This window comes from Hippopotamus amphibius, chromosome 11 (assembly GCF_030028045.1).
Source record: "Hippopotamus amphibius kiboko isolate mHipAmp2 chromosome 11, mHipAmp2.hap2, whole genome shotgun sequence".
Taxonomy (NCBI): Eukaryota; Metazoa; Chordata; class Mammalia; order Artiodactyla; family Hippopotamidae; genus Hippopotamus; species Hippopotamus amphibius.
In genome coordinates, this window is record NC_080196.1 from 98,659,578 (window position 1) to 98,684,959 (window position 25,382).

At 48.1% G+C, this 25,382-nt stretch overlaps 1 protein-coding gene across 1 annotated transcript in view; it reads right to left on the minus strand.

The window, feature by feature from the left end:
* Positions 1-1,110: 1,110 nt before the first annotated feature.
* The window catches only part of ALPK2 (alpha kinase 2), an 80,342-nt gene continuing 56,070 nt past the window's right edge, over positions 1,111-25,382 (minus strand). The window contains exons 8-10 of the mRNA XM_057699255.1: positions 21,247-21,464; positions 15,985-16,033; positions 1,111-2,623 (exon numbers count right to left, since the gene is read on the minus strand). Coding sequence (XP_057555238.1) covers positions 2,407-2,623; positions 15,985-16,033; positions 21,247-21,464 — 484 coding nt within the window. The 3' untranslated portion in view covers positions 1,111-2,406. The remainder of the gene's footprint in view (positions 2,624-15,984; positions 16,034-21,246; positions 21,465-25,382) is intronic.

The window sequence follows — 25,382 nt, forward strand, 5'->3', positions numbered from 1 at the left end:
AAAGCCAGCTTGGGGGGAGGCGGGGTTACAAGATGACTTTGACTTTTTATTCTGCACCTTTCCATAATTTTTTGAACACTTGTGTTGATATTTTTATAATTACAAATTATCCCCAAAGACAGGGTCTTTGGTCACACCCACACTGATGTGTATACACTCATTTCAATTAAAATATGCCCTGCGCTTTTTTGTTCTCATGGAACTTTCTAGAACTCCACTGCCAAATGCATCTGTAGGATCTCTGCGGGGAAAGCAGGCTACAGGCTGCCTCGTAGAAAAATGAGCATTTTGTGACCTGCAGCCAGGGGGAGTCACTTCAGGAGAAAAGCTGGAGATGGCAGATTTTCTGAAACGATGAGCTGTGCCTAGCTGAAGTGTTTTCTCCAAATCTCTTTTCAAAACAAAAATTGCATCTATGTTCTCTTTTTTTATCTAAACCGCATGCCCGAGGACAGTAGCATTTTCCAGCGGAAGCATCCGGGAGTCTCCTGTGGAAGCCGCTGCCCCAGGACAGCCTGTACCCAGCGACCACCCCATACTGTGCAGGCTGCTGTGTTTCTCTCTGTCCCCAAGCTGCTGCCTCCCAGAATTGAAGCAACTGGGTGCCTCCTCCACCCAACGACTGTCTGAAGTCCAGGGGCCTAGTCACCTCCCTCAACATTCTAGGACCCTCCTCCCTGTTTCTAGACATCCCTCCTAAGTGTGGTCCTGGGCCAGCACGCAGATCTCCTGCGCGTGTGATGGGAATGCAGAGTCTCAGGCCCCACCCCAGACCCACCGAATCAGAGCCTGCATTTTCACAAGAGCCCAGGGGGTTCGTGTCCATTTTCAATTTGAGGAGGCTCCTCTGAGGAGGAGGCCTAACAACCCGCCCTGGTCAGGGAGTAGTTGAATCATCTTTAAAAACAGCTAGCTATCTGAAAATCCTGTAGGTTTCCTCCTACGTGACTTCTGGAAAAAGCAAAACTATGGAGACAGTAAAACAGCCGGTGGCTACCAGGAGTTGGGTCTCAGGGGAAGGAGGGAGAAATTGGTGGAACATAGGGAATTTTTAGGGCAGCAAAATGACGCTGGGTGATGCTGTGATGGTCGATACATGTCACAGTATGTGGGTCAAAGCCCGAAGAGTGTGAGCACAAAGAGTGGACTGCAGTGTAAACTACGGCCTTTAATAAATCACAATGTATCAATATTGGCTCCTCAGTTATAACAGACCTATCACACCAACCTAAGATGCTAATAATAGGGGAAACAGGGAATGGGGGTTACGGGGTCATGTGGGAACTCTCTGTACTTCCCACTCATTTTCTGGTACACCTAAAACTGCTCTAAGAAAGAGTCTATTAATCAGACAATAACAACAGCACGACGCTGGGGCTTGAGACGTTCTCACAGTTTGGGGTGCATGGAAGAGTCCCTGAGCTGTCTTTACAGTGGTTCCTCTTGCCCAATGTGAACTGCTGTGGCCATTCTGCCCCACAGCTGGGCAGGACCCAGACTGGTAGGAAGGAGGCCCCTGTGGAATGCATGGGAGGGGCTGGGACCCTGTGAGCTTGTGTGTCCAGCCAGGATTTGTACACATCTTCCAGAGCAATCCTGCAAGGGGCAGCCCTGGGTTTAGGGAGCTTGGATTTAGAAAGCAAAGTAGAAAGTGGATCAAACCAGAAGTAGTGTTTATAAGAATGGGGAAAAGACACAGATGCAGTTATTCTGTGCTCCAGTAGATGTACCGGGAAATTACTAAATTACTAATCCTGGGGAAATGTGAACTTGGGCACAAATTCTAAAGAACAAGTGTCTGTGCTAACACAGGTATCTCACACTCTTTGTCTAAAGATGAATTTAATTAAACAGAACATTATAACCAGATATGTGAGTAATGATGGGACATGGCCTGACGTTTCGGAAGCCCCCCTCCAGCCACTATAGCATAATCCACTCTTGTGCCACAGCTTGACCCAGTGATGGACGGAATTCACCTTTTCTGTTGGTATAGCATCTGGATGTGTCTAGAAATTCCAAGGTTAGGAAGGGGGGTGGGGAAGATTGGGGTTGTGGACAGACCCTGCCCAGGACCACGTCTGTGACAAGACAACCAAGTGCAAATACACAAACAGACACACAATGTGAGGTCGGTACAAAGGCTAAAGGTGTAGACAAAGATGGACTTCTTTGAGACTGACAATGGATTCCATCTCTCCATAAGTCTGGTCACAAATCCTCTCTGAAATCATCTCAGTGAAGACAGCAGGTGGCGGTTCTGGAAGCAGCTCGGAGCTCAGGCAGCTGGGAATAAGGATTGTCACACTGCTCTCTGCAGGCTACACATTCCCTCCAGGGTGTTTTCAGATTTCTGCTCACAAGGCTGTGTGCTGCCAGCCGGTGACCGTTAGTTAACAGGAGATGTTAGGTCTTCTTTTCTGCTGGGGTCCCAGATGCCATCTTCTTCACAGTTGTGGAGTTTGGCTGCATTTTGCTTTTCCCGAGGCTTGGTTTCTTCTGTTTCTGGCTGTTGTTTTGAAGAGACTTCAGCCCCAGCATTTTACAGTACTTGTTACACTGATGTAGCGCTTTAAACTGATCAATGAAGGTCATGGAACAGTTGCCTTTAAATCCTTTGTACCTGTGCGTTTGGGTGGAGGGAAACCATATTTTAAAACAGGGCACTTCATCAGTATTAAAAGAAACATTTCAACAGGGAAACTCACAGTGTGCAGAAAATATATTCATTCCTACTTTAGGCAAGAATGGCCAAATGGTTGATACAACGATTGATAGAAGAAGACCTGTGGGACGAAGTAAAGGCAAAGGCCAACTGGCATGTGCAGTAAAGACCATGAATTATGATCAGACAAATGTTCTAGGGGTTGACGGTTCTGCTATGTCAGCATTTTGTAGCATTTTATTTATTTAATTTATTTATTAGTCATAGTGACTAGTGCTGGACCATCTCTCTTGGTGATCTGAAGTCACCCCATCCCACCCAGATGTTCTGAATAAGGAAATCTAGAACTTTGGGGCTAAAAGAAGTTGAGCTTAGATTTCCACTTATCACTGAAGGAGTTTAGGCTGAGAACCTGTGCAGCTGCCTGAGACAGCAAAGCAGGTGGGTGTGCGAGAAAAGACTAGGGCGCAGCCCTCTGAGCCTTCCTCGCAGAACTGAAGGGCTCTCTCCGGCGGCACCGCACCTTCTCCTCAGGAGGAGAATCTGAGCTGCCGGAGGGACCCTGCTGACCTCTCACCTGAAGTGGTCTCAGGGGCTGTTCCTTTGGGTTCTTTTGGGACATTTCCTATTCAAATCGTCAATGACTGTTTTCACATCTCGATCCCAGGAGGTAAGTGTCCTCCTGAATGGACAAGTGCCCACACCCCCAAATCTCCAAGATCCAGCAAGAAAGCTGGTTGAAGGGTTGCTGAGAGGATGAAATGAGAAATCCATACAAACCGCCTAGATCTGTGCACGACACACAGTCAATGACGTTCAATTAAGGTTGGCCAGGCTGTATGATAACTGTCAAGGTTATAACTGGTGCAGCTGATGGAGGCTTCCTGTGAAAGGGATGCTGAAGCTGAGATAGAAGGATACGGGATTTGCCTGGTAAAAAGGAGATGCGCGGGTGTGGACGGCATACGAGACCATCGACACAATTTGCAGGGCCCAGTGCAAAACAAAAACATGGGTTCCTTCGGCAATAATTATTAAGACTTTCAAGATAACAATAGCAGAACATGCATTAAATGAAGCCCAGGGCCCATCTGAGTGCAGGGCCTTGTGGGACCACACAGGCTGCCCACCTAGGAAGCCAGTCCTGCTGGGTGTGAGTGAATTCTGCCATGTTTGATTAATAGCGCCAAACACCAATTGGCAAAAGAAAGTCTGCAATGCTGGCATCATGCTGAATCCAATATGATTCAAGAAACTGGGCCTCCTTCATTTGCTGGCAGAAACCATAAAGGCCAACCAGCCTGAAATGAATGAGTTAGGACTTGTGTGCTTTTCCCTAGGAAATCCAAGCTGGGTTTTAGGCTGTTAAGGGCGTGAAAGACTTTTTTCATCTCTGAAACCAAAGCATCAGTGAGCAGCTCCATCCTGACGTGTTTGTTAGAAATCCAGCCTGTCCCTGCCTCCTCCCTGCAGAGAAACGGCTCTTCCCCACCTCTCTGGGAGCCCACACTGCATTTTCTTGTGAAAAATGACTCAGTTTTTAAAAGCCAAACTCCCTCGTTAAAGAAAAAGTCAGCCCAAGACAGGTGTTGACTCTAGAAGGGTAGAAAAAAATGCCACTGTCAACCATGTCATCTTTACATCTCTTTCTTCTCCTGCAGGAGATCATAAGAACGGCTGAAACAGCCTGCCTGCATTTCCTTGGTGCCCCAGCATGCCCTGGAGAGATGCAAGGCCACCTCTATCTGTGATTGTCAGACGAGGTGGAATAATCCCATCCTCCTGCTGGGGAGGCCCTGCTTGTGTCACACCAATTCCTGAGCTTCTCAAACTAGGATCAAAGGCAAGGGCAGCCTCCCTATTTAAGTACATTGGAAACAAGTCACAGCCATCAGTCTAAGGCGGCCTTGGGGCTTCTAAACATTCAGACAGCACCTAGTCCCTGCAGACAAGAATCACTAATTCATACTGCAACCTCCCAGAAAATTCGCTGGTCGCTTCTCAGGCCCAGCCTGGCGGTCAAGTGTGTGATACTGTGAACAAGTGAGCCCTTATACCATGGTTCTCACCCACTGAAATGGAAATGGCCGAGTCTGGGACAAGGGAACAGGACTTCTGGGCAGCCCAGCTGGGTCTGCCCTCCTGAGTAGCCTCTGGGAGCCCAGATCTCTTCCCAGGAATCTGGTGCCTTCTTCAGAGTCCTCAGGGGAAGCCGAGTAGGCAGCAGAGACTGCAGCCGATTTTACTACAGAAGCCTGTGCGTGGGCGGGGCAAGGCCCTAGAGTGACGTCAAGGAGCCCCTAACTCAGCCCCTAAATTCCTTCAAGCCCCAGCTTGAGTGCATCTCTGTGGAGCCTCCCCTCTCTCACACCATGATAAGAAACCTCTCCAACCTCTTCCCTGTATCCGCTTGTGAGAACTACATCCACTTCTCAGAACTCAGGGTATGCCTTCCAGTGCACAGACTGTGATCTCCCCCAGGACACTACTTTATGCCCAGAATACCTGCCCAGGGAGGCTTTTCAATAAAGGTCCAGGGAACAAATGAATGGATGCTGGCCCCATTCTCAGAGCTACCTCATCTTGGCCCAGGGCATCTCCAGATTACACTGCTAAACTTCCCTTCCTCTCTCCATCTAATTTTGGACTCTCAAATGGGCCTCCCAGGCAATATGGGACATCCCTCCTCAGCTATCTCAAGTGTAGACTATTTTTGCTACCTAACATCTGCAGAATTAAAAATCTTTCTCCTTTCTCAATTTGGTCTCTATCTCAGTCAGGGATGCTGGGCTTCTATTTGACCTCTTATTCTCTCAAACTCACAGCCATTGCTGCTGCCTGGGAAGAAAATAGGGCAACATTCTTTGTGTTCCTAGATCAGTTAACCCAGAGTTTTCCAAAGGACATGAGTTCAATTACACCAAGTGCTCGTACACCCAAGAAATGGGAGATAGAGACTTTCCTGCTTGTGGTCCACCTTGCATGCCACGTGTACCATCTGCCACCCTCAGGACTGGAAGGGACCACAGATGTGAAGCATCATGACATCTCTCCAGTAAGGTCTCCATTGCAGACACTCATCATTGTTGATCTCATTGGATGGATGTACTGGGTTGAATAGTGTCCCCCCTCCAAAGTCATGTCCTTCCCAGAACCTCAGGATGCGGTCTTATTTGGAAATAGTGTCATTGCAGGTATCATTAAGATGAGGTCATACTGGAGTAGAGCTGGCCCTTAATCCAATGTTACTGGCATCTATGTAAGAAGAGAAGGTCTAGACACACAGGGAGAATAGCACATGACAACGGAGGCAGAGATGGGAGCTGAGGATGCAAAGACCTCTGGAAGGTGGGAGAGGGAAGGGGATACATTCTCCCTCAGAGCCTCCAGGAGAAACCAACCCCGCTGCTTGACTATGGACCTTCGGCCTCCAGAACTGGGAGAGGACCCGTTTCTATTGTTTTAAGCTACGCAGTGTGTGATAATTTGTTTTGGAAGCTCGAGGACTCTAATACAATGGCAAAAACAACCTTGTATTTGAGAGCTTTCTCACACATTTCCATTTTTAGAAACCGTAGTTCTATTGAATTTTATTAACTGAATCTTTTTATCCTTATCCTCAAATTAGTATAATTTTCTAGCCCATCACTTTAACTTCTCCATCCTCTCCCACAGTTGCCAGGCCTGAAACAATAAATTTATTCTCCTGAACATCATCCAATGGAGTCTTTTCTTAAACATCTTGCCCCTTGGACGGGAGTGGTGCAAGGCTCTCCTGTGGCTTAATAAAGGACTTGTTTAAAGAAAACTTGCTGAGACAAGAAAACCCTATAGAGAATCCCCACATGTTGGGAACCCTTTTAGAAGCAAGCCAGAAGCTATTTATAATAGGTTTTAGTTTGAGATCTTTTCTAAAGAAACTTTTAATTTATGAGGAATGGCTAAAAGGACATGGAACTCAGGTTGAGGATGGAGGGGAGGAATTGAAATGAATCCCCTCGTTTGGGTGTGTGTGTGTGTCATGTCTGTGTGCAAAATAAAGCCAGGGCTGAATTTATGAACAGGTAGACTCAATTGTCACCTATATGTGGCACTAAGGGAGCCACCCGCTCTGGAACTAGCTAATGATTCTGCCATTCCATCAATATCCTCCACTTCTTCATGTTTGTTCACTTATTTCTTCATTCACTGGGCACCAGCTGTATGGCAGACATTGTAGGGGGATTAAAAAGGACTAATAAGGTATGTGGCTCTTTTCTAGAAAGGTGGCATCTTGCAGAGGAAGCAGACACATGAACAAATTACATTACGCTATGATAAAGGGCTTCGGTAACCCAGGGATGCAATTTTTTCCCACTGCCTGGTGGGTTCCAGGGATGCTTCATGGAGGAATAATGGCTCTGGGTTTATCTGGCAGGGGGAACAGCATGGACGAAAGTTCAGAGGATGTTCTGAGCAAGAGCAGGCATCCTGGGGAGAGACGAGGCCGGAGGACATTTGTGGAAGGCCATAAGCCATGCTATGCATCCTTCCTGTGGGCAGGTCCATACTTCCCAAAGTATGTTCCGAGGGACAAGAGTCCCACAAGATGCTTTGAAAAAAATAATAATTCTGTGGTGTAAACACTGAAAAATGCCATATAATCTCTCCCCTGCCCCCTTGGGCATTCAGAATACACATCAGCTCTTTGAAGACCCTATGAATTCTCACACGAAAGAAACCTCCTACACTTATTCAAGCTGGGGTTTCCGCAAATTATTTGACAACGGCTGTCTTGTTTTCATACGACCACTTTGAAAAATGCTACTGTAAGAGTCACTGGGCTCTTCGGGGGTGAGGACGATGTAACGTGACCAAATCCATTTCCCAGAGAAGTTGTATTCTGCACCTGTCTCCAAGCTGACCTTCTTCCCTCTAGACAGGTGCCCTCAGCACCCAACACCATGGGAACCCCGGTCCGGCCACCACCGTCTCAGCCAGCCTGTCGCCAGGGCCTCCTAGTGGTCGTCCTTGCTTCTTGCCTTGTCCGCGGGTCTCCCACGGCCACCCCGGGGCGGGGGGGGGGTCAGATCATGGTCACAATCACAGAACTGCTCGAAAGGCTCCACCTCCCTTAGAACAAACCCCGCTCCTTCCCGCGGCTGCCCGCCTCTCTGCCAGCCTCGCTGCCTGGCCTGCCCACCCTCTGCCCTTCTCACCGCCTCCACAGCCCCTCCCTCGGGCCTCCATGAAGCAAGAGCCATGGTGCCTCCATGGAAACAAGCCCTGGCACTTGCCCCCCTGCCATCCACCCAGGCCGGGAGAGAGCAGAAGATGCAAAGGAGAAAGAAGGGCAAAGCACGCCCGCAGCCTGGTTCTCTGCTTCCACTGGCAAGGGCATTCGAGCAGCCCCGCCCACCTGCCAGGTTCCTGCTCTGACGGATTCTGAAAGCACCCCAAATCCGGGGGGTCTCTGTGATGTGAGCCCTGAGGACGAGGGGACCCAGCTGCCTACTACGGGTCCACTCTTGCGGCCATAAGGCCCATCCCCACGGCTATGCAGGAAGCATGCAGTCCTCGCTTTAATATCTGAAATGAAAACTGAAGTCGGGACCCAAGAGAGCCAAGGAGGGGACACTGGGGACAGGACAGCCATGAAACAGGCAGTCTGAGATTCATCCGTTGTCCTAGGCCCCTGAGGTCCGATTCCCAACGCCCCATCCTCATTCTACCTGCACACGGGGAGCCCCTTCAGGGCCACAGGGCCCGGCAGGTAAAGCAAGAGCATCAGCATCTCCACCGAGATGTCACCATCAGAAGAGCACCTGCTCTGACGTCCAGAGTGGGGTGGAGGCCACATTTTCAGCGTGTTCAGGATTGCATGATGCTGACTGCAGGGCCTTCCTCCTGGGACAAGCCCTGAAACCCACAGGGAGGGGCCTCTCCTCGGGAACGTACTCCACTCAGCCCCTCAGTCTGTGCCTCTGCAGGCTCCTTCCCTTTAGACACACACACCCCCCATGCCTTTGTCTAGCAGCACCTCCCTCTTCAATGCCTGTAACCTGGAGCGCCACCACTGCATTTAGCTTAGACCTTCCTGAAGGCACTGTAGCTTTTTCCCAGATGATTCTGGTCTTCACCCAGCCCTACCCTCTCAGGCACTCTGTGACTCCTGCCTCTTGGCCATCACGTCCTCATCCTTCATTTCCCCCCGCTGTCTACCAGGCTGTCCTGCAGGGGGCGATCTGGAGTCCATCCATCTTTCCAGATTTTCTTTCAGTTCAGACTGATCTCTGAATCTGGAAGACAAATGACTAGGGGCCTGGCTGTGTCCCTCTGGTCCCGGGGATGGACTGGGCAGGGGGATAACTAGTTAGTAGTGTTGGCGAGTGGGAAGAACCCCACGGCTCCCACTCCAGTCACTTCAACAGAACTGTCTTTTGTACAACTTTGGGCAGGAGGCCGGCAGGGTGCCGTGCTATCCCACTCTGCGGACAGGCTGGGTCCCGGCTGACTCTCGGGCCCAGGACACTCTGAACACCCACTGGGAGCATTGCTAGTTGTGACCGCCTCACCAAAATTGTGAAAATAAGTGTTCATCACAGGCCTTCAGACCTCCTTGATGGCAAAGACTGGCCAAATAAACCAGCCACTGGCCAACTAGCTCCGCTACATAATGGCTTGATCGGATTTAGATGGGATGCAGGCTGCTTTCCAGGGTAGGGGACAACAGTGGCAGAATGGGAAAGCAGATATTTGGGGTGTGAAAGTGCCTTTATTAGGTCCCGTAGGCCTGGGAGACTGGTCCTCTAAAGCCTGGTGTCGGCAAGTCAGCAAGAACATCCGGGATCTATAGCGACACGGGCCTGCTGTGAAAAGCACTTAAAGGATGTCAGGAAATTCTGTTCCAAATCCCTTTGTTTCCTCCCCTCCTGGCAGATTCACACGTTGCATTAAATAGTCTGCCCAGAGTCACCACACACACACACACACGCAGCACATGCCCCATACACACATGCACACTCATGAGCCGACTGTCAGGGTGTGCCTCTTGAATAGTAGATCACATTTCCCTGCACCCACAAGTGTGTTTCATCCCTTCCTCTCCAGGCCTGGTGGTGTGTCGGGATTGTGCCTGGGTTAAGCATCCCAGGTGGCTGTCGCCCCTCTGTCTGCTTATAGAACACAAGGCTCCATGGTGGGCTGCTCTTGGCATGGAGGGCAGAGCCTTTTTCTGGAACTCAGCTGACTGCATGTGGGAGGCTGTGTTAATTTTTCTTCTCTTTCATGGCTTCTAGGACATCACATTGATGCCAGGAGAGCCTGCTTTCTCGAGGCAATTGTCCTCACCGTGCGTCTGCCTTGATATTTGGACCCTTAGCACCTCACATCTGCCCCTCCGCGGGAACAAGCCATTCGTGATTCTGTCCAGGGTCTCCCGAATTTGGTTGCTACGTCAGAGACGCCTGACACATGCTATATATCCTATGCCTTATCGTTCTTTCTTCCAAAGGTAGAGCCGCGATGCTGGCTGGCAGCCGCCGGGAGGGGGGTCCTTTGTGGCTATTCATATCCGTCCTATTTTTGGCTCAATGCTTACTGACTGGGAAGAAATCTGCTCGGGGTACTTTTCTTTGTTTTTCCACCAACATGATGTGAGCTTTTGGGGATTACAGAGGACAAAAGCATTGGCTCTGGTGCCCTCTGGTGGCTGAATTGCAACATCACCATCTTCCCAGAAACTCAACTGCTGGACGGGGACAGGTGTGTGTCTGCAGGACCCACTGGGACATGTGCAGCTCTGCTCCCCCCAGGTGTTGGTTTACACCGATTTTAGTTTGATTAGGTTAAATTTCCAAGTCTTTGGTTATGGAATTAGGCATTTTCCCTTCAGAGAACTCTAAATGGCCAAGCAATTTCAAATCAGAAATATATTCAACAGTCCAATCAGTACCTTGAGTCTGCCTAGAAAATGGACTATTAGATGCTGAAACAATCGTACTTGCACACTTTGCAACATGAAGTTTTGGTACTCAATACTGCCGAAGGACTGTGGGTATTGGGGTACAAGTGATGCATTCTTATCCCTGGCTCCCAAGGCAATATGCCAGGCTTCAGTTTTAAGGCTCACCAGGTAAAGCTGCATTAAAATGTCAGGACGGTCCCCTATTTCCTAAGATTATAAGTGATTTACCCTTAAAATAGTATCGCACCTTCTGACTTCACTAAACAAGAGAAGAAGCCAGGTCCTATTGTCTGGGGTCTCCACAGCCAAACATATGGGTCAGGTTGAGACATAGGGAATATTTTCTTTTGATGACTCAGTGGCTCCTCTTTCTGCAAAAGATCCTGACCACTGCCAGCCAAAGGGTGGACCCTAAATTTGGAAGATTTTTTTCTTCCTGGTTTAAAGTTTATTATCATTATTAATAGTTATTAACGTAAGTCAGACTTGCCTCCTGTTCCTCCTATCCATGCCTGGTGTTCTTTTTAATGCAATTATTAGATCATGTGTGATGCTACCTATGTGGTGCACTGCTTCCTAGGACGGGGGCACCCTTTCCCCAGGCTTTTGGAGAGAGGGCCACTCTCTCCAGCACGGATGAAGGAAGCCCGCGCAGGGTGCTTGCTAAGAATTAAGAGAAGGAACTTCCCACGAGCTATTTTACATTTGGTAGTGTATATATGTCAGTGCTACTCTCTCACTTCATCCCAGCTTCCCCTTTGCCCCTCCATCACCCTGTGTCCTCAAGTCTGTTCTCTACATCTGCATCTTTATTTTTGCTCTGTCACTGGGTTCCCCAGTACCATTTTTTTTAGATTCCATATGTATGAGTTAGCATACAGTATTTGTTTTTCTCTTTCTGGCTTACTTCACTCTGTATGACAGACTCTAGGTCTATCCACCTCATGACATATAACTCCATCTCATTCCTTTTTATGGCTGAGTAATATTCCATTGTATATATGTGCCACATCTTTATCCATTCACCTGTTGATGGGCACTTACGTTGCTTCTAGGTCCTAGCTATTGTACATAGTGCTGCAATGAACATTGTGGTACATGTTTCTTTTTGGATTATAGTTTTCTCAGGGTATATCCCCAGCAGTGGGATTGCTGGGTCATATGATGGTTCCAAACATAGGGAGATAAACTTGATGGGTAATGACTTGGAGGGCCAGGATAGGAAGGGTGGGAGGGAGGGGATGTAGGGATATATGTATAAATACAGCTGATTCACTTTATACCGTTGTGCCAATTTTTGAGGTACACCAATTGTATTCCAATAAAGAGCTTTAAAAAAAAATACATCCAGGAAAGTTGAACTCTCATTGGCAGTATAAGGAAGTACATGTTTTGTCATGCCCTGAAGATGATCAGATCTTTAATCTTTGCCAGTTTGGGAAGTGAGAATGGCATCTCATTTTAAATTTTACCATTTTTATTACTAATTAAATTTAATGTTTTTCATTAAAAAAAAGAATTGAGAAGGTGCTCAGCCACCAACCTCCTCCCCTGCTCTCCGGAAGCCCTCTGGCATCTGCCAGCCTCCCCAGTCTTTCCTTCCGCTGTTCGAGATTGCCTCCCACCTGGACTTCTCTGCCTGTCTGTAAGCTGCCTTTGCAATTGAACCCTTCGCAAGTTTCTCCCATTGCCTGGGCTCCATTCTGCAGCATTGACTTTCACTAGAGTTTCTTCAGTAGAACGTCGCCTCCTGTCCCTCGGGACCCCTTACTCCATGCTCTATGCAACCTATAAGCAGGCTGCCCCCTTTCCCTGCACCTCCGGCTCCTCACTTGGCAAATAAGAAGGTGGGATGGACCCGGCTCCCAGGGGCCTCCAAAAAGATCTCCCAAACCCCACCCTGTATACTCTTTTATCTTTCCTCCTTTTATCAGTTTTTCAAACTGTGCTTCTAAGAAATGTTTCTTTGGAGGAAAAACAATCGTGACTTAAAAGTTTAAATAAAAGTGTTTTTAAAACACAATGGACTAGATGATCTCATACTCCTAATACCTAATCTCTCTCAGACACTTCAGAATTTCCTTCTCTCCCACCCCTCCTCCCTGACCACTCCTCAGGAGGGAGGCAGTAAGTAAACACTTAATAGACAACATTTTGCACTGGGCTCTAGCTATCAGCTCTAATGGGTGCTGGGCAGCTGTCCCAGGCCACATAAGTCACATTATAGCTGAGAACAAAACCAAAGTTTCTTCTTAAATTGGGAGAAAAAAAAATATGGTCTGGGTTCCTGCAAGCTGTTAAGATGCTTTTAAAAGTTGTCTCAAATCATCACTCTTATGCTTGTCTTAGTTTTTGAAACCTCTTGGGCAGGTTTCTGCTTTGTTTCGGCAGCAAGCTGTTCCAAATAATGGTATGGAGTTTGCCTCCTCTGGGGTCAGGCTGAGGCATGAGGCAGGGGGAAGGAAATCAGTATTTATGAAGCACGTGCTGAGCTTCAGGGACTGGATGCAGATGAACTGGGGGAATCCTCAAGACAACCCCGTGTTCCGATTCTGTACATCAGTGGCTTCGAAAACATCAGGTCTTGTGTCCATAGAGCTGGTAAGAACCCAGCATTCAAACCAGGTCTAGAGGATGCCTGAATTTGTAATGTCCTGCAAAGAACATGGAGCCTGTAAAGGAAAGCTTTAATTTGGGAAATTCTTCTGGGATCCAGGAAAAGCCCTTCATAAATAGGGGCACCATATATGTTCTCAATGGGGAAACTTATCCAGGACAAATGACTAATCAGACAAGATGCTAGGATGCAGGCATGAAGTGGTACTGTCCTGGGCAGACCAGAACGTACTGTCACCCTTTTCATCACACGGGCAAAATTCCTATGACACCAAGAAGCAAGGCTACCACTCAGAGAATCAGAAGTAAGCAGCAGGACCGAGATCTGGACCCAAGTCTTTTCTAAAACCCCTGTTTTTCCCACTACATCATACATTCCTCTTGACGTTCTCTCTTCACAAGCCCAAGGCCATGTCCCGATTCCCTGACCCACATGACAGGGCTCTGGTCAGCAATGGGGATAGAGCGTGGAGATAGTTCCAACACAGAATTTTATTATCCTGAGCAGATTTTGAGAAGGAACGTGTTAAAACTGCACCTTTGTTCTAAAACCAAATTAAAAGCTTTTGTGTAGTTGGTGAGAACTTCGTGAGTCAGGATTATTTTTCTGGAGGTTAAAAGAATGGTTCCCTTTCCACGTTTTTCAAATCCCTCTACTTTTCTCCATCCTTCATGTGCTAATTGAAAATTAGTGTACTTGTTAAAGCACTGCTGATGCTGATGGTCTGAAATAACCAGAAAGCTCAAGTAACTAAGTTGTTCTCAGCTGGAGGAGAGTGAGCTGTATCAATCATGCTGTTTTATTGTGTTTCTGACACGCTGACATCTGGAGCTTTGCTGGCCCTGGAGAGCCTCTCCCTCCCAGGGTCAGCCGATTCCTAGAGAGAGTAAATGACTATCTAGAATTCCTTCCATATGCCAGTTAACCAATCCACAGCCCACTCTCACCATCCCCTCTATGGGGGTCTCACCCTCTGCACCACTATCCACCTCCCCTAATCACCCCAGGACAGGTACCAGATGACTCCAGACAGAGCCTGCTGGAAAATTTCAAATTAGTCCATTCCAAGATTGCTTACCCCGCCCCACCCACTCCTTCCCTCGAAAACCACGATAAAACCTCTGTCCATGTTTGCCCCTCACTCCTTCTGCCTCCTGACTGACCCTGGTGCCTCCCCATGTGGCCCCCCCAGGGCTTGGTGTGCCTCCTCCCCTGGCGAACAGTGAGCAACAAGCTCTTTTCAGGGGCAACTGTCTCTTGACCTGTCAGCTTCATCACACCCGAACCATAATAAAGCCTACTTTAATTGAAGTGTAGTTGCTGTACAATATTACCTGTTACAGGTGCACAATACAGTGATTCACACTTGTTAAAGGTTATGCCCCACTTATAGTTGTCATACATTCCCCGTGTTGTACAATACATCCTTGTAGCTTATTTTATACCTGATAGTCCATAGCTCTTAATTCCCTACTCCTCTATTGCCACCAGTTTGTTCTCTATAACTGCAGGTCCACTTCTTTTTGGTTATATTCACTAGTTTGTTGTATTTTTTAAGAGTCCACATATAAGTGATATACAATATTTGTCTCTCACTTATTTCACTTAACCTAATGCCTTCAAGTCCATCCATGTCGCTGCAAACGGCAAAATTTCAATCTTTTTTATGGCTGAGTAGCTATATACACACACCGTATCTTCTTTATCCACTCATCTGTTGATGGACACTTAGGTTGCTTCCATACCTTGGCTATTGTAAATTATGCTGCTATGAACATTGGGGTGCATGTATCTTCTTGAATTAGTGCTTTTAGTTTTTTTGGATATACACCCAGCAGTGGAATTTCTGGGTGATACGGTAGTTCTGTTTTTAGTTTGAGAAACCGCCATACTAAATTCTCCACTTTAAAACACAAGCCATCCCTTCTAAAAGTCACTTGCCTCCCCCACTTCCTCCTCCTTACAAACAGTCCTAGTACGTGGCAATAGCAGCAGTGGGGGAAAGCATGGTGGCTCCAACCCAGAGCTCTGTTTTCACGAAGAATCACAAATAGCCTGCTTTCTCCTCACTAGTGGTCAAGCAAAGCGGTGAGAAGAGACAGTCTGTTCAAGAGGTACCCCAGTAAAATGTTACGTTAGTGCCGTACAGGCACACCCCACAGTGAGCTAAGCAACACCCTGTGCTAAGTTAGGAAAACACCACCACCGACAACAACCGAAGTCACGAACCACAGCCTCCCATAGCCGTTTGCCCCTGTAATCAGTCATCACCACTGGAGTCTGGAAGCCGCCTAAAATACTTTTTGGTGAAAAGCACAGGGAAAATACATGAAAAATATTCAAGTTGAATTCACTGCACTCGATTGCAAAAACAGAATTTTAAAAGAAGCTTCTAATAGTGAAGATATTAAGAGTAGAAAAATGGCATATTCCTAGTTAAAACAAATCCCAATAATGACTGGCATTCCCCAGCCCCGCCCCCACCCATGGCACTCCCGTTAGCAATTAATCTTGAAATGTGTTCAGATTTTTTATTTGTTTCAAAGTTAGGAAACAAATGTGTTTCCCTGGGAGAACAAAGTCCATAAATATTTTAGGTAAGTGAGAGAAGTGAATTGAATTCATCCCAAGAATACCTGTCACCCACAGTTAGGATAAGAAATCTCCTCTGCCCACATCAGCCTAACAGCATCTGCCCGGTAGGTGTTTGGAAACCCAGAGATGAGTGATATGCACTTGATGTTTTTTTCTACTCACCCTTTAGCCAATGTTGCTATGCCAACGTCAGTTAACTTCATTCCTACACCTATGGGAAGAGACAGCAAAGACGGGATTTGTGTTACACGGGGCTCCTCAAAAGAGGGACCATCTATTCACAGGGAAGGATAGCGTCAGCCCCATCATTTCCCTTCCTGCATAAACACACACTTTCCTCCTTGTTTCCATCGGCAGAAGCTGACAGCCTTGCAGATGCACATCCAGCTTTATGCGAACATAATGGGGAAGACAGTCTTCGGAGGCAGCTGGTCAGGGGAGCGAGAAGCAGGGTCTGATGCCTTACAACACGTGCCCTTGACAGCTCCAGAGACACATCCCACTACCTGCCTGGCCCACCCTCTCTGCTGGATGGAGGGAAGCCTGTCAATTGTCCCAGGAGTTATTTCCCCAGAAATGCTCTGATTTGGGCTCGGGTCTGTTCCCTATTCTTCATTAAAAGCAGAAGCCTTTGTACAATAGAAGGTGCAGTGAGTGTGGGCTGGGCTGGCCAAGTTCAACGGTGAGAGAGTTCAAGATGGCCTTTGTTCAGTTCCAGGCCAAACTCCAGACACACAGCTTCCTGCCTCCAGAAAGATAGCATTCGGATTCAGGACTGAAGGTTTTCTGGGTCAGCTTTGGGCCGAGGGAAACACTCCTGAGTCACGTGTAGACTTTTAACCCTTGGCCTGGAGGTGTTGACGTGTGTCCCCATGGTCTAACCTTTTGATGCTTATCCTAACCTCGATCCATTAAACCTTTGGAAGTTGGGGGGTGGGGGGGAGGAATACCATATCAACAGAACAGCCACCTGAGCTTCCTCCTCTGGTTCCTGAAAAGCCATAGGCATCCCTGGTAGAATCCCAAGCACACACGAGTCTTTTTGCTTCTACCCGCCCAGCAGGAGCAGTTGGGAGAGTGGATAAAGAACCAAGGATTCAAAGAGAATCAAGTCTTGCAAGGTGGGGAAGGGCGAGAGTGCTGTCACCTTCTGCAGTGGAATAGTACATCCTCTCTTACCTGGCTCTGGAAGAAGGCAATCCTCTCTGATGCCCAGAGTATGGACAGTCTCCAGCCTCTCCAGAACCTCCTTGCCAGACCAGATACCTATTCTGCTCCTGCCTCTCTGGGGACATGGCTGTAGGCACTGGCTCCAACTCTGTGGACCACTACCTTAATCTCACCCATGCCATCTAGTGACTGGCCTTTTACGGCAGGGCACGAGGTTCACGGTGCTATGCCACCTGGGTCTCGCCTCCTCTTCTCTGGCCCCTGACTCTTGTCCCACCCAGGCCAGGCTGTGGTCACTGTGTTCCCCAAGGCCAGCAGGCGACCTGCTCACTGAGGGGTCTGGTGGCACAAAAGCCAGTCTGGGCTGTGGACGAAGGAACCAGCATCCGTGGCAAAAGCCAACTCTGAGGGTCAGGCCTGATGCAACCTAGTTCCATGGGTCTCCGTCCTATGAGCACTGTTTTCTGAGGCTCAGAAAAGGACAGTTAAAGGGTTAATGCTCTGATTCAGCAACGTCTGCCTGGAGTGCAGCAAAAATACAGGCCATGCTGCTGTTCAGACAGAAGCAAAGAGCCCGGCTTTTCTGCAGGGCACCTGGGAGCGAAATTAGACACGGCACTTTGGGGAAGACAGTAAGCATTTAAAAGCCTCTTTCACAGCTGGCAACTAATTCGTCTCATTCTTTCAAAGCTGCTAACAACTAGAACATGTAGAAATGCTTCACATCGTTTTTATGATAGGAACTTGGCTTTACAAAAAAAAAAAAAAAGCCACCAAATTGCAAATGCCCTCTTTGGACATCTTGTTTCGTGGAAAAGTTGTATTTAAAAATTACAGCTCTAAGCTGCATAGAAGTCCAATTTTAAGGAGTCATTTGGCAAAAGGTCCTCAAGCTTGGGAATTGCTTTTCCTTGATTCTCACAGTTATCAGCTGTCACTGATGTTTGGGAAAGTAAAATGATTTTCAAAAGGAAACTTCTCTCTTGGGTTAATAATTTGCCAGCAATTCAAAGGTCCTTAAGGGTCTCTGTAGGATAATAATTTAGATTACAGTGTGCAGCTATTAAATCAAGTTGGGGATAACAGTCATATACAGGTTGTTCCTGATGGAAGGCAGGGAGAAGGCAGTATTACAGGTTCATTCTCCAGAATTTGAGTTCTTGGGTTATGTGGGTGACAGCTTCTTAGGAACCCCAGTGGTCTGTCGTGTGTGCAGACCTCAGGGCCAAATCACAGGCTCACCTTTCACTCCACAAACCTGCAGGACTCACCGCAATCCCATCAACAAGCGAAGGCAACCAGGGAGAGAACAACTTAAGAGTCTGAGAAAGTGATACTTGAGCTTGGGTTTGTTTGGGATTTTTAAGTCCTAATTCCAGTGTCTCAGTAAAATTATAAAATGTGGGGGACTTCCTTGGTGGCGCAGTGGTTAAGAATCCACCTGCCAATGCAGGGGACATGGATTCTATCCCTGGTCTGGGAAGATCCCACGTGCCGCGGAGCAACTAAGCCCGTGTGCCACAACTACTGAGCCTGAGCTCTAGAGCCCAAGAGCTGCAACTACTGAAGCCCACAGCCTAGAGCCTGTGCTCCGCAAGAGAAGCCACCGCAAGCAGGCAACGAAGACCCAACTCAGCCAATGAAGAAATAAATTTATAAGAATAAATTATAAAACATGCAGATTGCTTAGAGAATGGATGTGTTATCTTGTGCTACAATGATGACAATAGAAAGATTTTTCCCAGCAGCAGCAGAGAGTAAATAAACACCCTTATGAGACACCTTGCCAACACTTTAAACCGCACACGTCATTTACAGGGAGATATAACGTTCCACTACAGCTGTTTACTAGCGCCTGGAAGCAAAATTAGCCGTGCATGAAGTTCCGGGTGTTGCTTTGCAGTACAAGAACTGTATTTAATGCAAAATTAACTCTGATGGAGAGAAGGTGAGGAAGTCTCAAAGTTGCACAGTCTAGTTAAGAGAGCTGTCTGTTAAGACCATGTTTGTGGCAGCAAAGTCTCTTCAAAAGTGAGAGGATATGGCTACCTTCAATTTGCAGATCAGCCTTCCCTGCAAGTCTGTAACACTGCACTTACCAGCTGGCTCGGAGAAGTGCCTAACAGGAGACTTTGACATTAAGGGATACTTGGAAATCTCACGAATTTGCAAATTTGAGTTTAAGTGGAAAGAGCTTGGGGTTCAGGGTCAGAAAGCATATTGGAGTCTCGGACCCCTCTTCTTAGCTGAGTGACAGCCGGTGATTAGATCATTATCTCCCAGCCTCTGTTTCCTCATCTGTAAAATGGGGATCATAACACCTCTTTGGCAGGGTTATTACGAAGGTTAAACAAAAATAGGGGAAAATGAGTGCAGGCAAAAACTAGTGAAATCCAAGGAAGGCCTGCAGTCTTGTAAATGACATTGTACCGACCTGAATCTCCTGGTTTTGATAGTGTGCTGTAGGTATGTAAGGTGTTATCAGGCGAAGCTGGGTGAAGTGTACATGGGGACCTCTCTGAACATTTTTGCAACTTCTCATGCCTATGGTTATTTCAAAAGTTCTTAAAAATAGGGAACACTTACTATGTGTCACTGCTGCACTCAGTGTCTTACTCGAATCCTCGCAATCACCCCGTGTGGAAAGTACTGCGGCACCGAGAGGTAAGCGGTCTGCCCAAGGCTAACAGCTAGGAAGCAGAGGTGTAGGAAATAGAACCCACAGGCTTTCTTACTCTTCATCACCATGCTGTACAGAGCTTGGGATTCTTATACGTGACAACGGCTGACATTAGCAGGTACCCAGTTACAGTTCAGATTTCCTTAAAGCATTAATTATTTGGAAAGGAAAAGGAATGGAAGAGCCCCTGTGGCAGCAGCTGTTGGGGCCCTGCCCATCGCCCGCACCCTCACCACTTCCGTCACACAGCTCTACCTCCAGGGACCGCCACCAGCATCTCTTGACTTAAGAACATTCCCTGATCACAGGCACCTACTGTGCGCAGCATGGCTTGCCCACGTGCAGGTGACGAACGCAGGGGAGTTGACACCCGCACCCGGAGCAGCCTTCTGCTGGTAACTAAAGGGAGCTGGTGTATAAATACTCCCGCTCTCTCACTCCGTGGGTGTGATCATTCTGAAAAGTGTGTCCTGCCCAGCTTTCCAGAGTTTCCCCAGCAGGCATGAGCTTCAGTAATACACAGCAGTAGCTGGATGTAAGGTACCCTTATCGACTCTTTCCCTTCCCTGCCATACTTCCTCGATCGCCTACCAGCGTTTCCTGGGACCTCCTCCCAAACACTTACACGTGAACATTTGTGTGCAGTAAGGATTAGCTTTGCCTAAATTTGGTTTTGCCCAGCTTTTTGGAGGTAACCGCTAAGCTCTGATAAGAGGGTCTGAAGAGCCTAGAGACTGAGGTCAGTCTCGCGGGCAGGCGGTGACGGGTCCGCAGTAAAATCTCTGAACACCAAGGCTCGGGGGCTCTCTCCTGGTTGGCTGTGCTCCAAGCATATCACCCCATGGGGAGAAGCACTGTCCCCATGGCTCCATCAGGAGGGGACAGCTGGAAGCTCCCACCTGGTCTCTCCTGGACTCTTTCCTGAGCGCCGCTTCCCTTTACTGATTTGAGTCTGTATCTTTCCACTGTAATAGACCATAACCATGAAGATAATGGCTTTCCTGAGTTCTGGGAGTCGGCCCAGGAAACTAACAAACTGGAGGGTGGCCTTGGGGAAGCCCCAGACCACAGCTTGTCTCAGGGTTGTCTATGTGAGAAATGTAATGATGACATCTCCACTTCATACGACAAATGTATTCCCCAAAATGTGGGTATAAATTGAAAACACGCTGTAAATTCACCAGGGGAGCTTGCAATCTAAAGCAACTATGAAAGACCTTTTCATCTATTAAGAATGAATTCTTACATTTTATCTTTTGATACATCTGGATTTTCATATATACTTCTGAATGTGTGCCTGTTGAGGATACAGAATGCCAATTTTTGGTTACCTGTTGTAATGGGAAGGTGTTACTGGAATGAATTATTAAAATGTACTTTGTTACTCCATTGAGGTGGTCATTTTGGGCTCCTTTGTCCCTTTGTTTCTGATGAGACATTAGTAACATGTTCTGCTGGTGAAGGTGCTCACAGCCTGCATCCAGGAGACCGCTCCCTCCCACTCCCCTCCCCATCCCCAGGAACATCCCAGGCCCACAACACCCCTGGAGCCCAGACCAAGCTGCTCTCCTCACCCTGCATGTCTGTGACCAGGAGGCAGCCACTTGTTTTCTGGTAGACCCAGTGCTGGAAGGTGCAACATTTCTGACCAGCCTCCGATTCTCTTCTTAAGAAGTTTATCTCCTTCCCATCCCTGATGGAATACTTCACAAATTCTCCAATCAGCTCTTCCTCCACTGTTGCATATGGGATATTGTTCTCAGGTCGATGGATGAGAAAAATAGGAATGATCCTGGAAGGGAAGAGAACATGGGCACGTATCGTGCTCTCAGACAGGAATAAAGATGGTGGAAGTGGGGATATTCTACCCTGACCCAGAGCAGGGAGCTGCAGGATCACTCCCTGGTTTCCAGCAGATGTAGACTACAAACCCCAATGATAACTCAATGGATTAAAAAAAGTGCTCCTTTTATCTGTTCCTCGAGTTAGTGAGAAGCTCCTACTTGCGATGGAGTTTAATTGCTCATGTAGAAATGAATGTCTTCATTACAGTCTCAGTGACCCATTGGTCATGTGACTAATATATCCATCCAGCATCTATCCACCCTTCCATCCATCCTTCCTTTCAGTCAACAAACATTCATTCAGTGGTTTCTGTGCATCAGACACTGTTCCAGAAAACAGCAGTAAAGAAAACAGAAGCTCTGCCCTCAAGGATCTTACATTTAAATGGAGACAGACAATAAAAAAGTGTCTTGTGCTCTGCGCTATTTATGAAAAAACAAAGCAGTGGAGAGGAGAGAGGTAGCACCGGGGGTGGGGGTGGGGTAGGATTTTATTTAGGGAGGTTAGAGAAGGCCTTGATCATAAAGAACATTTGAGCAGAGACCTGAGGAGGTCTGCGGAGGGAACATTCCAAGTAGAAGGAACAACAAGTGGGAGAGGCTCTGGACAGGAGCATCCGGGGTGTGTTCAAACAGCAGCGAGGGGCCGGTGTGGCCGAAGGCACTGAGCAAGGGCAGCGTGCTGGTACGCGAGTGAGGATGGGAGGGAATGGGGAGGCGGACCCTGGGGTGTCTGGGCCACTTGAGAAACTCTGCCCTTTGTGCTGAGCAGGATGAGAAGCCATTGGAGAACGCTGGACAAAGAAGTGACGTGATCAATCTTGTATGTGGCGGGGATCACTCAGCCACCCTGTGTGGTATGGACTGTGCGAGGGCAGACGCAGGGAGACAGGGAGGAGGCCACACAACAGCGATGGCAGCTGGAAGTGGAGAGGTGATCGGATCCTGTCTTATCCATGCATGGTGACACCATCCTCGATGATGTCCCCAAACCTGCTCCTCCCTCCTCAGACGGCCCACACCTCCTCCCCAGCCTCACTCTCAGCTGAGGACCTTGCTTCCTGTTTGACTGTGAAAACCGAAACAATAAGAACTTCTAAAAGCCACGTCCACCACGTATTCCTGTCTCCCAAGGTCGGTGCCCATGCCCTCTGCCTGCCCACCTCCTGCTTTGGAGGTGGGCAGGCCCTCCTTGCTACTACCTGAACCATCTCTCCACTGGTGTCCTGGACCCCAACGCCTCTCAAATGCTCAAGGACATGGTTCCAGCAATGGTTCCCCACCCTCTCCCATCCATCAGGGTCCCCCCTACAGGCTCATTCCCAATGGACACGCTGTAACAACTCTACACAGCCTGTGGACCCCGCAGCCCACGCCCGCTACTGACTCACCATTCACACCAAAACCCACATCAGCTGTAGACTCACTGTCTCCAATCCCTTCCCTCCCACTGGCTCTTGAACCTACTCAAAGAGGCTTTCCCGCTTAAAGAAGCCTCCGTCAAGGGCACCACGCGTGCCATGTTGCCAAGTCTAATGGTCCCATCTCAGTTCTCATCTCACTCGCTCTCAGTGGCACTGGACAGTTGACCTCTCACCTCTTTTCAAGACACTTTCCCATGGCTTCCAGAAACTCACTTCCTCTTGGTTTTCATTCTGCTTCACTGGCTACTTCCTCTCTGTCTCCTTTGCTGTTCCTCATTTCTCCCCAGCCCTTGCACGCCGGCACACGCTGGGATAGCTCCCTCACTCTGCACACATTCCCTAGCGACCCTCCTGGCTTTACATGCACTTTATACGCTGACAGTTCCCACGTTTATATCTCCAGCCCAGGCCTCTCCCCTGAACTCCTGACTCCACCCCCAGCTGCCTGCTCTCCATCTACACTAGACATCTAAAACGCGTCTCAAACTGAACACGGCAAAACCTGGACTGTGCATTTGCCTCAACTCCAACATCTGTAGAGTTGATTGGCAATCCTATCTTCACATTCTTGCCATTCAACAAAAGTCTGCTGAATCGGTTATGGCAGAATCTCAAAAATTCAGGGGAGAGGAGATGAGAGACACAGTATCTGCTTTCCAAGGGCAATCGTTGGTGAGATGCCCAGAGAAGGAACACCTAACTCATAACTCCTAGCTAATAAAGACAGGCAGCAGCCAGGTGTGTCATGAAGCCTGAGTAGGAACAAGCTAGCAGAATGTGAGCCAAGAGGGAGAGGCACCCAACAACTCCATCCCTGTGTTTGGTACCCACAGGTCAGTCTCCCTCCATCCACACTCACATAAGCCAGTTCGAGACCCACCTCCTGCGCCTCGCTGCCCCCAACCTTGCCTGGCTGGAAGCTTCCCCAACACTTCTGAGTTCTATCCAGTGATGCTCTGCCTGTCCCTTCCCCTCTGTGACGCAGTTACTCCATCACTGAACAGGATCTGGTGTCATGACTGGCCATTCCCTTTGGCCACCAGGCGAGGAATAAACTGCATGAGAGCTCATGAAAGGATGTACGTGAGTCCACCTCACCCACTACTCACCGCAGAACTGTGTGTACAGCAGGTCAGCACCCTGTTGACTAGGGGCCATACCCAGTCTGATGCCTGTTTTCATACATCCCACAAGCTAAGAATGGTTTTTACAGATGAACATACGCAACCGATTGCCTCTTAGGGAACACTAACTCTGAACCCCAAATGTAAGCAAGGTTACTTTAAAAAGCTAGCAAAATGCTACTTAAAAGAATTCCATTCTTCTATTTGTAAACCTGTATAATTCATCAATAACGATTTGTAGATATTAGTTTTTTTGTCACATAAGCATTTACATAATAGCATTGATTTTGCCTATGGACCTACACAGCCTAAAATAGTTACTAGCTGGCCCTTTACAGAAAGGGCTTGCCTACCCCTGATCTCTCAAGCTTTGTCTTCCGTTGGTGAATTCTTCGATTCTTCTCTCTGCCTAAAGGCCACAAACATGTCGCCTCCCTATCCTTAATAACAACCATCCCCACACCCTTCCTTTGCGGGGACTTGCTCTTAGACTTTATTCTGATTTTTCTTGTTCCCTTCACTTCTTAAAAGGGGAGCCTCCATTTGCATCCCTGGCCTCAGTTCCAGTTCCCTCTTTGACCTATTACCCCTCGCTTTACAAAATCCCCGCCTGCTAAGGCCACCCATTATGATGGCCTCTAATTATTCCCCAGGATCCTTCTGTAGCATCTGACAGTGGTTTTTTGTTTGTTTTATTGGAGTATAGTTGGTTTACAGTGTTGCGTTAGTTTTACATATATTGGGTTGGCCAAAAGGTTTGTTTGGTTTTAAGTAAAACTAAGACACTTTTCATTTTTACCAAGAACTTCATGGAACATATTCACTAACTGAACAAACTTTTTGGCCAACCCAAGACACATATCCAGTCTCTTTTAGATTCTTTTCCCATATAGGCCATTACATCGTATTGAGTAGAGTTCCCTGTGCTATGCAGTAGGTCCCTAGGTAGATAGCTAATAAGCATCTGACAGCGTTGACCCCTTTTCCCCTCCAGAATCACCCTCTTGCCTAGACTCTGGGGGCAGTGGCCCCTCCGGGCTCTTCTCCCACTGAAGGTGCTCCTTAGCACTTGCTGTTCCCTGCTCAGCACTGACGCTGCCCCCTGCATGTCCATGTTTCTCGAGCTTCCATCCTTGGTCCTTCCCTCTCGTTGTTCTATGCACTCTCCCTGGGTGAGCCCACCACTCGCACAGCTGCGGGGACCAGCGGTACGCCGGTGCCCAGCAAGCCAGCTCCCTGCTTCCCTTCTCTTTCCGCTCCAGGCTTAGAGGACCCAACTGCTGCCATCTGATGGGTCACAGGGACCACAAACCTCAGA